The 13,258-nt window shown below is 43.6% G+C and overlaps 1 protein-coding gene across 1 annotated transcript in view; it reads right to left on the reverse strand.

The window, feature by feature from the left end:
* The window catches only part of LOC114062478 (coiled-coil domain-containing protein 81-like), a 16,281-nt gene extending 13,639 nt beyond the window's left edge, over positions 1 to 2,642 (reverse strand). Inside the window, exons 1-4 of the mRNA XM_027893922.1 lie at positions 2,570 to 2,642; positions 1,297 to 1,358; positions 989 to 1,142; positions 348 to 604 (exon numbers count right to left, since the gene is read on the reverse strand). Coding sequence (XP_027749723.1) covers positions 348 to 604; positions 989 to 1,142; positions 1,297 to 1,358; positions 2,570 to 2,642 — 546 coding nt within the window. The remainder of the gene's footprint in view (positions 1 to 347; positions 605 to 988; positions 1,143 to 1,296; positions 1,359 to 2,569) is intronic.
* Between the last annotated feature and the right edge of the window lie 10,616 nt (positions 2,643 to 13,258).

Genomic DNA, 13,258 nt, shown 5'->3' on the forward strand with positions numbered 1-13,258 from the left:
ATCATTCTGGCCTGGAAAGGCCACAATCTTCATCATGTTCGAGTCCTGGAAGGGGACAGCCACAGTTCAGCAGACACCCAGAAACATGCTGGCTGCCCACAAAGGTGGCAAAGCCCCTTGCTGCTCAGAGACACAAAGGCCAGAAAGCCTCACACCACCTTCTCCCTTGGTGTCATTAGACCCTCCCTCAAAGGAGCCGACACGCTGCCAGACTTGGCTGAGCTCATCAGGAGCATCTAGGCTGGGTGGTGAGGCAGGTCATGCCAGCTGAGAGAAGGCAGCAGGAAAGCTTTGACAGTGTTGCCACAGAGCCATGAAGAGGAATCCCACAGAAATGACAAACTCACCCCAAGAAGAGCTTTCAGCATGTTTTCTGTCGTATCCAGCTTCAGCAGGCAGCGATCAAAGAAGGTCATGCTGACCATTTTTCCTCGCACGGCAAGGATACCAATGCCTTTGAAGGTGAATTCCACCTCTTTGTTGTCTCGGAGGGCCTCAGCAAAGATAAGCAGGGTCTCATGTACACACAGCTCCGCAATTTCTCGGCGGAAGTGGGTGTCTGCAGCAATCTCCCCAAAGTCCAGCTGAACAACAGGTGTCTCATCTAGGACGCAAGCACAAAGTAACAGGGTGTCTGCCATCACATTTCAGCCGATTCCAAGGTTAGGGGTCATCAGTGTCGAGCCCTCAGGCAACACTCTGCCAGAGAGTGCTCCCCTTTTAACTTCAGCCACCTCTCCCAAACAGAGCTGCTGGTCAGGAGAGGCCAAGCAAAGCTTTGCCTCCTGCTGCAATCAACCAGCTGGAGCACAGGGAGAGCTGGGGAGATGAGGCTGGCTCCCCAGGGAGGGGCAGGGTGTTGGGCTGCCCTGTGTGTGCCCACACTCAGCACTCTCCAGGTTGGATGTGCCTTTCCTTGGCCATGTCAGAGCTGTTGGCAACAAGCCAAATGCATAGCCTGTGCAGGGAAAGTATTCCATCTTCTTACCAGGAATTTTGGTTTCGTCACACTCAAGGTGGTAGAATGCCCTCAGATGTTTGTTTACAATGAACACAGGTCTCTCAACAGTCAAAACCTTGCCCTCTTCCACAACAGCTTGCACTGGGACAAGTGCAAATGTCCCAACTCCAATGTCCACTGCCTGGAAACACAAGCAAGAGGAGGGAGCATTGGCAGGGCTGTCCAGAGGTGGGTTGGCGGCCACATGACTGGCATGGCCCTGGGGATGGCACTTTGGGCCCTGCTCTGGAGGCCCAGAGGGACAGGGTGAGGCACGTGCAGCAGGCAGGACTCACCCTCTTCTGCAAGAGCTGTCTGTGGATGTAGCGAGATGCTCCAGTCCAGACTTTGCAGACTTCTGAAAAGCAAAGAAAAAGCCCTGCCATGCTCTGATTCAGCAACAGGCACCACCCTCTGTGCCCATACAGGTGAGAGTGGAGCGCCCTCAAGCCCCCCTTGCCCTGAGTAAGCACTCTCATCAGCAGGGCTGCCCAACTGTATTCCTGACTGCCGTAAGGCTCAAAGCAATCTACGCTGTGTCTATGATAGGCCTGGGAAGGAAAGGCAGGCAGTAGTTCTGGGAAGGGGATTTCCACTCCTAGACCCTAACAGTTCCTGGAGGCCTGGACTACTGTGGAATCCCAGAAGATGATTATCATGTGTATGTCTCAAATACCCATAGCCAGATGGTTGTGGAGCCTAGTAAGGACTGTTGATAATGCACAAGGATTGTTGGTAGTAACCAGGGATTGTTGGTATTAGCACGCCATGGGAAAGGACAAAATATGGCTGGAGAAGGGGGCGATGAGGAAGTAGAGGAGCACTTTTCTGGGACAAACATCCTTGTTTTTCATCCTGGGGATAAGCACAACGCAGTATAGTTCCAGTACAGGAATGAGATCAAGAAGTGACCATGGACTGTAGGGGGGGAAGAAGAACATTCAAGATCCCTGAAGCCTTTCAACCCATTTCTAGAAAGGTGTGAAAGACTGCAGATGATAACTAATTTGCGTAGAAAGCGAGAAATCTCTTTGGGGTGCAGAAACCTGTCTATAAAAAGGTTACCCCAGCAAGCCCAGGTGGTGCCCCCAGGACATCCCACTGGCTGGGCTGATACTGGAACCAGAAGTGGTGATTGATTCTTTCCTTCCTTCCCTTTTTCCTTTCTTTTTCTTTCTCTTGCTCTCTTCCTCTTTAGTTCATCTCTTCCTTTCTTTCCCCTTCTCTCTTACCCATTTATCCAAATCCCACTGCCATGCGCTTATATAGTACATCAGAAACTAACACAGAAATCTCCATGCCAAGTGTGTAATTTACTAATAAAACATCACGAGTTTTTGTGGATTCCCTGACTTTTGTTGTTCCTTTCTACCATGAGCATCACCCTTCCCCTTAAGTGTGGGACATCACAGCTGTCAAAGCTACCCCAGAGCCTCAAGGCACCACAAGGCAGGGCTCTCCTTACTGCAGCCTGTGCCGTCCAAAAGAGTCCCCTCAGGCTTTGCACAGCTCATCTCCATGTAATCTTGGCCCTGACAGTGTTTCTGCAAGGGATGCCCCTGACCTTACCACTAGTGCTGAGCTCCTTGAGGGTTGGGAGCTCCTCTGGCCCTACAGAACTATAGAGCATGTAGTTCTGCATCTTTGCCCCCCTGCACTGCAGCAGCTGAGAAGGAGGTTCCTGTCCTGCTACAAAACCCCTCAGTTCCTCTCCTTTCCTTAATGCTTCTCCCCAAGCAGCATCTCCAATGCCCTCCTAAAGTCTGTCCTTGTCTCCTGGCAGCAGGGCAGATCCTACAATACAGAGAAGAAAAGGTGCCTGCTGTGCTCAGAATCCCTCTGCTCCTTTCCTCCCTCTCAACGCTTCTCCAAGTGATGCCTCCAACACTCTCCCACAGCTTCCCTTTGCCTCCTGGCAGCAGGGCAGCTCCTGCATCAGCAGCGTGCTGGTGAGAGCAGTTCCAGTGTTATCCAGTCCTCTCCAAAGGTTGTGGTCCAGGGACACTGTCCTGGGATGTGGGTGTCCCACTGTGATGTCATGCCATGAGTCACAGGGCTGCACACAACCTGCCACCACACAATCCCACCCACGTTTATCTCCAGCATGAGCAGGGCAGCCCCACTGGCCACCTCAGGCTGCTGCACTGACCCTCCCACCTGCACAGCTCAACTCATCCTCCCCAGCTGGGCACACAGGAACTCCTGGAACCTGGGGAGGAACATGCATTAGTGCTGAAGGGGCTTCATGCACTCAGAATAAAGATGGAGAGGTCCCCCCCAGGTCACAAGGGAAAGCAACCCCACATTTTGGCTACAAGGCAACCCTCAGCCTCTCCTATCCCCTAGGCCACTGGGATGGACCTCTTTCCCTACACCAGGATCCACAAACAAGAACCACAACAGCACTAGATGCTGCAAAGACACCATGTGCCTTGCAACTGCATCCTCCCTCGCACATGCACCCTCCTGGAAAACTTCCCTTGACATGATTGTCAGCTTCCCAAATCCTCTACCCAGCTTGGAGAGATTCTTTGCACCTGGCTACAGGCATCCAAATAAACCAGCCCAGATGGGGACTGATAACCATGTGTAGATGGTATAAGAAGTCATCTTTCCTAAGACAGGAATTGTGTTTGGCCATCAGCTTGTCATTGTCTCCATTAGGGATCACTACACTGTTCAGGCACACAAGGCACAGCTGAAATGAAAAACCCCCGTGCAGGCACATGTAACTCAGCCTCTGAGTGTGGTGTACCAGGTGTGAAGGAACATGGACATGGTCGCTGCTCTTGTCAGGTAGAATATAAGTGCCTACCATGAGGTGATGGCTGCTCCAGATTCTATTTTTATTTTTTTTTTATATATATGCAAACTAAGCTCAACTTCTGGTTCTTTATTTTTAAACATTGACCAGTTCCTTTATTTAATTATATATGACTTAAAAATACTGTTCATGAAAACTTACTAAGTTTCCATAATACCTTGTGGGTGCCTTCCCATTAACATTTTTTAGACTTTGCATAAAGGTGTTGATTTATGGCCTTTATGTACAACCACCCTTCAGAGAGATTTTCAATTTGCTAAGACAATCTCTGTGAGTAAATGTTGCTCATGTACGTTAGTGGATTCCAAGTCAGGCAATTAACTTACAAATGTTTGCAGGCTCTTTCTTCATTTTTTTCATAACATAGTCAGGCACAGTATTAATATCCAGTACCAAGTCTAATAAAATTTCCATTACCTTCTGGGGTTAATAATGAACACAGCAGGGACAAAATCAGTATCACTGTATTAACTGTCATTAAATAAGGTATCTAAGCATCAGCATCATAGGAAGTGAAAAGCTTAGTGCATATAAAAAAATTTGTATTTGTCTACTTATCTTATTCAAATTCTAACTTTAACATTAAGCCTTGGATTTTAAAATTAGTAATGTGCAAACACATTGTGCACGGTCAATTAAACTAAACTCCACTCTTTCACATCATCACAGGAACTGTGAAAACCAGAACTAAACTTCATTTCTGCCACTTTCAAAAAAGTATTTTAGATTTTTTTCGATAATGAAAAAAGCTGTCTGAATCAATTTGGTTTTAAGTGTGTAATTCTCTGAAGGATTTGATCCTACATATAACCATTTCAACTTAAAAAACAAATCCATGCTGCATATTACAATAGTAAAATTAAATTTTACTACATTCCTTCATTAGCAGCATACATCTATGTAGCTAAAATATTTGGAGTTATTGAATCTGAGGCATGTATTATGTCTGGTCTAGCACATGGAATTCTGTGGTAGAAGGCTCAAGGCATATTCCCCACTTGCTAACCTTGGGCACTTAAGTGTTTCTGTGGACAAGTAGGCTCCACACAACCTGTCAAGCCAGCAAAGAGAGAAAAACACAAACCATGTAGGTCTGAAGTCACCTCCGTACACAATAAAGTGATGCCACAATCACATTTGGAAAGCAGGGAGTAAAAAGAGAAAAGGGCTTAGGAGGAGGACATCAGTAAAACAGAAAGGGGAGAGAAAAGACAAGGGATCCCATCCAGCTCCCCACATGCTCAGGGCAGTGAACTCACCCGAGCACTCCCATAATCCCCTCCAAATTACTCTGGGTGGAAGGGAGAAGGGCAATGCTAACGTCTCCTACAGTCTTCTCTCACTACAGACTCAGGACACAGATAAAAGCCTGAGTCCACAGGTTGCACAGGGTAAACAAAAGCCCAAACTTAGATGATGCCTGTACGTGGCTTTTTCCTGCACTCTTTTCTGTTAAAAGCTTGATGATGGAAGGAGAGGCACCCTGTGAGCGCTGATTAACCTCAAAATGCTCAAGTCTGCACTGTTCTGGTCTGAGAAGGTTTATTTATGGCTGACCACTATTTGAGAAGACCTGCTACAAGTTCACAGTGCTGCAACACACTGCATCCACTCCAGTTCTAAAAGTAATTCTGCTGTTCTTAATGTGAACCACACATCGATGCCGTAATTAATATTAGTTGGCATTTATTAGCAGTTTGAGATACAAGACAGTCTATGGGCTTAGAAAGTGTGGCCTCTTAAGGCAGGCCTCTTCAGGAAAAACAGAGGTAACACAGCAGAGAAATACAGTGAGACAATGCTTGCAGTTTCATAATCTGCCTTTTTTTTTTTTCCAGACTGGAAGTACAGGTGAAATGCACAGAGCAAAAAAAAAAAACTTTCAAGGACTAAATCTAGAACCATGCTGCATGCTAAACATATTTTAGCATACACAATTAAAATGAAATAAGTTTCATAAGTATCACAATTTATCTTCTCACACAAATGAGAACAAAATTAGTTTTATATATCTCAGAATCACATTTTTTCCTCCTTCAGAGTCAAATGGGGCTGAGGACTTTTTGAACAAAGGGACTTACAGTGAAAACCTGCAAGCATCTGTAGCCACATGCATTTCTCATTTCCATCTCTATTTTTCTCCTTCTTCCTCAAAGCAATTAAAACCTTCCTTTTGCTGGAAGGCCTGTGGGGAATAATCAGAGGGGATTTCTGAGAGACAACGAGGTCCTGAGGTGAACCATCTTCCTCTGGGTCCTCAGTCAGCACCATCTCCATGGTACCACTGACAGTGCAGTGCTCCTGGTAAACCTTTCTTGGTGTCACTCCAATAAGCTCTGGTGCCATGTGGAAATGCTGTTTTCATTGCTCAAAAGACTGAATCTGTGTTTGTGCCTCTGCCCAAGGGCTGACTCACTCCACTCACGTCCACCCTGACTGACCTAGCCCCATTTTGTCTGTAAGAGTCAAGCTGTGCTTTAGGTAAGTGCAGCTAAATTTGGGAGATGATAACTTTATTCCTGCACGTCCACTCAATTAATCTGTTCCTGGACTGTCAGTGATAATAATTCTCCAAGAATTACCGATTAAGTCATACACTTAAAATTATTTTCTAAAGCCTCCTATTGTCATCTGAGAACTTTGATGGTGACTCTTGCCATTATATCTCGTTACCCTTCAGCATCATCACATCCAAAATATGGATTTTGGTTTTTCTTGTTCATTCACAGCACTATAAATGCAGTGAAGGAATTACTACTTCATATTTGCTAGAACTTTCCTTACATAATTTTCCCTCTGAGGCTTTTGCAAACTTTTATTTCTTTATTCTTTTATGGTATTTTTTGCAATTCTTCCTCATCTTCGTTATTACTACTGGAACTATTCACTGTCTTTCCCTTTCAATTTTGTAAAAACCTTGAATTCCCTCCCCACCCCAAACTGTTTAAGAGCTTTCACTTCTGGTTTATATCAGATAGGCTCAAGCTCTACTTTTCTGTTTTGCTAAATCCTAATTAAACTTCTGGCCCACATACAAATGATGCTTATTACCTCTGTGGCAGCTCTTTCTTTTGACTGATCTAGAAATGCTCATTTTCCTATATATTTTGTACTAGAGGAAGTTGTCTTTAAAGATGAGAAACTTTGCTCTTCAGACACTTAGTCAGTGTTAATCATGCAGAGATGTAATCTGCTTTCACACAGCCCTCCCTGCATCAATCCAGGATGAGGTGTTTTGTGCTACCTACCAACCAGAAGGCTATTTAAGACCATTTAACCACAGTAGGACATAAATACTCAGACTACAAAATAAATAAGTGAATTGACAAAAATTAAAAAAAAAGACAACGAAACAAACCAAGGGGGAAACTGAATCCTGATGTAAAACCAACTAGTTAAACTGTACTCTAGCTATATAGCCACTATTAGCCAACCCCTGCAGTTTCCAGATGTTTATTACAAGATATGCCTGGACAAATCTTCTATCATAAAAGCTCTTTGACACAAAGATCTTAAACTTTAAGTACCTTAACACAACAGCAGACCTTTTAAAGGGGATTTACTTGAACTTTTTATTTACAAAAACAGATGGACAAGGAATAGAATGACAATGAAGTAAAACAATACAGACAACCACTTAGTAAACCTCCACCTTCTTCTCCCTTAGTCACAAGCGAGAACTCCATAAGAACTGTTGTATACAATAGTCCTATTAAACTCATGATTTTCTGAAAGATTAAGGCTCTGACCAAAAGAACAGCGATTTCTGAAATCACTGGAAATCTCGCTATTTGCTTGAACAACTTTGGATCGGGTCCATACTGACTCCATAACTGTTCATAAGCTGAAAGAAAACTGCTCTGGTTATAACCTCCATAAAAAACACAGTAAAGAGGAACAAATGCTTGCTTTCTATTTACTTTACTTTCCATATTTTTTAAAAAGGAAATTTCCAGCATTCTGCTAAGTTAATTTGGTCTGAGGAAGTGAAAGGAAGATACAACAGGCATAGAAGTTGTTTCTGATTCTGAGATTTATCAGTATTCACAGTGAAAATGATTACTATTGTATCCCTCGTTTGATGGTGAAACAAAAATTATTTGCCAAAAATTGGGGGGATAGTAGGACATACTTTTTCTTTCCAGAAAATGCTCTCCATTGCTAGTTCCAGGGTCCTGGTTCTGCATTTCATCCATGTCCCAATTACCCACAGGCTTTTCATCACAATTTCATATGTTCATTAAATGCAAGATCAGACTTCTGTAACTGACAGTTTTACTTTCACTTGGAGGTTTGCGTGCATGTGCATATATATATATATTGTAGAACAAGGCCAAAAAATGAACGTAGCATCAAATGATAAAAACAAGGAACATGATTCCAAAACATTTTAACTAAAAGTTATGCTGGTTGGATACTGATCATTCCTAATTTCAGGCAAGGCTTCTACTGTTTTTCAGTGAGTGCCAGAGAAAATACATTTCTATTATTTCTGTAAGAGAAAAAAAAAAAAAAAAAAAAAAAAAATAAAAAAAAAAAAAAAAAAAAAAAAAACACAAAAAATTATGATCAAAGAACAGTTGCCCACTGGCTGACAAGCACACAGATTTGTAGGACAAATGAAGCTGTGCTACAAGCAGGAGCCCATCATACTCCAAATAAAAAGAAACTGTGTCAAAAACTCCAATGATTTAAGCAGGCCTAGAACAGATGCCAAGGTCACAATGCTTTTATAGCCAAAAAGGTTAAACTACTGTGTAGATTTTTTTCTACTGCTCTTACAAACTGAAAGCTATTATTGCCTAATGCCACACTTGGCAACCAGATGGCACCAAGGAAACCTCTATTCTAATTTCACAGGTATTTTAATAAATTCATGCTATGCTTTTTAGATCACTAAAATATGATTAGCATCCTCTATACAAGAGTTGATAGACCATACACATGATATCTCATCACACAGCAATACCAAGCTGGATAAACTGTATCAGGTTCAAGCCAATCAGACAATCCCAGTCCTAATGGATTAGACAAATCAAGCAATACAGAACATCAAGCAGCTTCTTCCATCTCAAGACAGATGTTACCTACAATCCAGCATACAGGGGACAAGCAGTAAACTTGCCACTACAAAATTAACTTCTCTCTATATTCTGAAGACATTTGAATAAACCAAATGTATTTATACCAGGCTGTATTTTGGCATGGCCACAGCATTTTTTATGCAGCACTGGAAGCTCTAACACTGCATTTTTCATGCTGCCAAACCACACCAAGTTCCTACAAAAAGTTCCCAAACTTCTGCTGTTAGGATGCCCAAAGCATACATCTCTTAATTCTGTCTCATTTCCGTAGGCAGGCTTACAGAGAAACCTTCTTGGGTTAGACTCGTGCAGTAATGACATCCAGTTCCTGTACAGAACCTTCTTTCTCATGCACATGATACACATACAAAAACTGAGGTGTGGAAAAATAAAGCAGTTCCTTCAAGTCACCACCACTGGCAAAGCAAGAGCACAATCCTGTCTTCTAACTTTGGTACTACATCAAACGGCAATTTCTGCCATTCCCTAAAAGCACATAAGCTCTGGAAACTGTTTTATTACAGCAATCACCTCTAGAAATTTTCAGAATCACATTATTACCCAGAAAGCTCATTTTGGCAGGGAAAAAAAAAAAAAACAGTTATATACTTTTCTTTTCCCCTAGACCCAATTTTTTTTGATTTCTCAGATTAGGGCACCAATCAGGTATTATCCTCCCTCTTCCCGTGGAGACCACAAGGTGCTTATTTATTACCTACTGAAAATTCAAAAAAAGGGGCATTAAAACTTACAATTTCCTATATTACAGTTCTGTAGATAAAGGACTTCTGATGATGCTATAATTTTCTGAATTCTGGTCAAGGATTTTCAGTTAATATTCTTCAATACTGCCCTGTAAGCCTATAGTCACATTGCAAAATCAATGTATACAACTATTATTTGGCTTTTCTATCTTTGCTTGCAGTAAGAACCGCATTTCTGAAGCTATTTATCAGCACTTTGGTCATGCCATAAAGGCTATTTCTTCCTTCCTAATTGTGTTTTGTTCATTTCTGTACTGAACAAAATACAGCAACCGGTCAAAAGTATATATCCTTTCTTTCCAGCAAACTGAATGCTAGCTTCCTGGTCATCTCCAGATTTGTAGAAACTACAGAGTGGTGAAAACTGGGGGACACAAGTGCTCCCCAGATCCCTATTGCCCAGCATTAAAGCAGCAAGGCAGAGCTGCAGACAATTTCCTGACACGTTCTTCCAGAAAAAGCTTTTCCAGTTAAAGCCACTAGTAGAGCATAGAAAGAACAGTAAGTTGTTCCAAAATATTCCCACTCTGCTCTTGACACTGCCTATCACAGGAAGCAACGGGCCCTTTGACCAAGTTTGCCCCAATTACAGGGAAATCTATGAGAATTACTGAAAGCCAGAAAACTCTCAAATGCTTTTCAGAGCTAAGAAAATCCAAGCCTTCCTACAACATTTCTGACATCTTCCCACTCTACTGTAAGTCACATTTACATGCCTCATTCTTCCATTTAACACTTCCCACAACTCGAGTCCTTCCTGTCTTCACTTCCTTTTCCCGCCTTTCCCTGCAAAACCTCCTTACTTTTGTGCTTAGCTCACGTAGAGTTATCAGGGCGCCCGCGTGGTGTTTTTCTCCGCTAAACTGATTAGTTCAGTCAGCCCCTCTGCCTGCCGGAGACAGACACTCCCCTCGTGATCTCACAGCAGTGCACGCCGCTACCCAACAGCACGCTGCACCGCTGCTTTTAATTGTAATGAGCGTAGCTCCTCTTTTTGCGTGGCCATTAGATGGCTTGTTCGCAGTCCACCTGCTGCCTCCCACAGCTGCAGGATTTGCCGGACCACCCCTTCCAAGCAGCAGCAGCTGCTGCAGCTCGCAGCTCTCCGGGGCCGCGGAATGCGGCTGCTGCTGCTGCTGGGGGAAGGATGCTCTCGCTCCCCGGAGCAGCGGTGCCCTGCACTGGTCCGTGGCAGCCGGGAGGAGCAGCCGGCGAGGCCATCCAGCTCCCTGCTGAGCTCCACCGCGGCAGGGTGACCCTGCCGGTCACGAGGGTAACATTTTGCTGTCTCGACTGGCGGGGTTGATCAGCCTCTCCCGAGAGCTTCGAGACGCATTGAATTAAAAGGCTCTCGCTAGCGGCGGGATCGGGTTTCCACCGGCCGCTGCTCCTGCTGAACTTGGTTGCAAGCTGCATTCCTCTCTCTCCCCTCACTCGCACATCTTGCAGCACTGTCATTTCTTTCCAAGCTCAACATCAAGGTTCATGTAATTACATAAAAGCATATGATTGTATATGCATACATTACTTCAAGAAGATTTGCGTAGTAAAGCCTGCAAAATGAGAAAACACCAGTATTAAAGGAAGCAGGTGTGATTCAGCAGCTTGTTGTGTGGGCATGTTAGGAGACCGTCACATGTGCCCGCAGACTTCTTCAGTCCACATTTTGCCAACCTTGCACTTCCTATAAAATCATCATCACCTCCGGAGCTCTTCTCATCATACCCAAGTGCTTCATCCATTCATGACAAAATACCTTCGGCAACACTGTTTTAGCCCTTCTTAACACGGAAGAATGTGGGCATATTTTACGTACGTTAACACACGATAGCATAGTGTATTCAGCATCCTTCACTACAGGGTCTTTCCTTCCTTACGCTTTGTGCACTGAAACAGAAGCCAAAGCGCCTCAGGTATTAACCGGCTCCGATTCAGCATCAGCAGCGCTCCTCATGGTGCGCACTGGCCAAACAACAAAAGCTTTCTTGGGAAACGTCTTATCCCAGAATAAAAATCTGGTACCCTTTGAGTCCCTCGTTCCAATGCACAAATCGCAGGACTGGCAGGCAGCAGAAAGGGATCTTTCAGTAACAGATCACCACGACGTACAGGCTCACTAGAAGCGACACAGCGTCGGGAACTTCGAAATCCAGTATTTCTTAGTTCTGATTATGCAGCTTGCATACTTTGCCAATCATTTTCCCAAAGTTTTGCTGAGTGAGGCGTATTGTCCCTGTCCCCCGTAGCTGCGAGATCCTGCTGATCAGAGCAGCCTTGGAGCTGCGTGAGGCGGCGGCGGCGAGGCCGGCACAGCTCCCGGAGATCCCACTGCTGCACCCGCTTGTGGTGAGGGAGACAGTCTTATGGTTTGATTTCTTAATTGAAAAACTGTAATTGTAGCAACACCAAGGCCCCAGCGTGCGTAATGAATAGAGTGTGGACCATTGAAATCTATATAGCACGGACTACTCCTACTTCACCTAATTAAGTAACAGCTCGCAGTTAGGAGCTTTTCCATATGCATATGTAAAGCCTGCTGATAAAAGGGGAAAGGGAACTCTTAAGAGCTTTGTTGTTGTTAGGCTGCAGGAACTTAGGAAGCTGCTGAAAACTCCGGTAGGGTATTTAGCTTTGTGGTTATAGCCTGACTGCTTTTGCTGTTAAGACTAAACAGTTTTTTAATTTTTCTCTCTTACCATTTGTTTTGCTGCACTTATACTTTATAGACATTTCTCTATTCTTTAGTACTTGTGACCTCCTTTTTCTGCTATTCTATGTTGTTCTATACATATGCTTTTCTTTTCCTACTTTCTCTTGCTTCCTTACCACCAGTGGGAGTAGCAAGTGTGCACATGGTTTAAATCTATATCCAGCTCTACAGAGGAGCCTGCAGAACCCTGGAAATAATTATTCTGAGAAAAACTGTGTTCGTGCTCCCCAGCAATTGTGTGGAACATATGAACTTGAACAGTTTCTGTCATGCAGTCCAGCCACTGAGCAGTTGTGAGAGTTGTGAGTACAGATTTTTCAAGGACCGACTTATAAATTTCTTAAGAGTGTGGAAGTGTTTCAAGGAACAGCTTTTGTGGAAGAAGTTTCAAGGACTTATCCCTATGGTGTATCTTCCTGAGAATGGCAACAAGCACTCCTGAGACGTCCATCTGCTAAAGTCACTCTTCCAAAATATAGAGGTGGTAGAATTTCTGAACTGAATATTGCAATACTTTTAGTATAGGCAAAAAAAAAAAAAAATTCCTTGATCATTGCCTCGTAAGTGACTAAACTGCTTTCCAACTCGAACTTCCTCAATACTGAAATTGAGGTGGGTAAGACTATGGAAAAGTTTTCCCTAGACAGATGCAATGTTAAGAGAAAAAAAACCTGAATGTAGGGTCTTACCATGGGAAGACTAAAAAAGAAAAGTCTTAACTATTGGTAGCGAAAGTAGCTCCACCTAGAACAGGTAGAAAATCACAGGTGAGTGTACTCTTCCTAAGTGACTATATAATTAAAAGATCATTTTTGCCATCTTTCTCCTTTTCCTTCCTAGTTGTTATCTGTTGTGTAGTTGGCATGATGACTCAGA

The sequence above is a fragment of the Empidonax traillii genome, unplaced genomic scaffold (genome assembly GCF_003031625.1).
Source record: "Empidonax traillii isolate 1590-97213 ecotype Southwest subspecies unplaced genomic scaffold, ASM303162v1 scaffold411:size1093445, whole genome shotgun sequence".
NCBI lineage: Eukaryota > Metazoa > Chordata > Aves > Passeriformes > Tyrannidae > Empidonax > Empidonax traillii.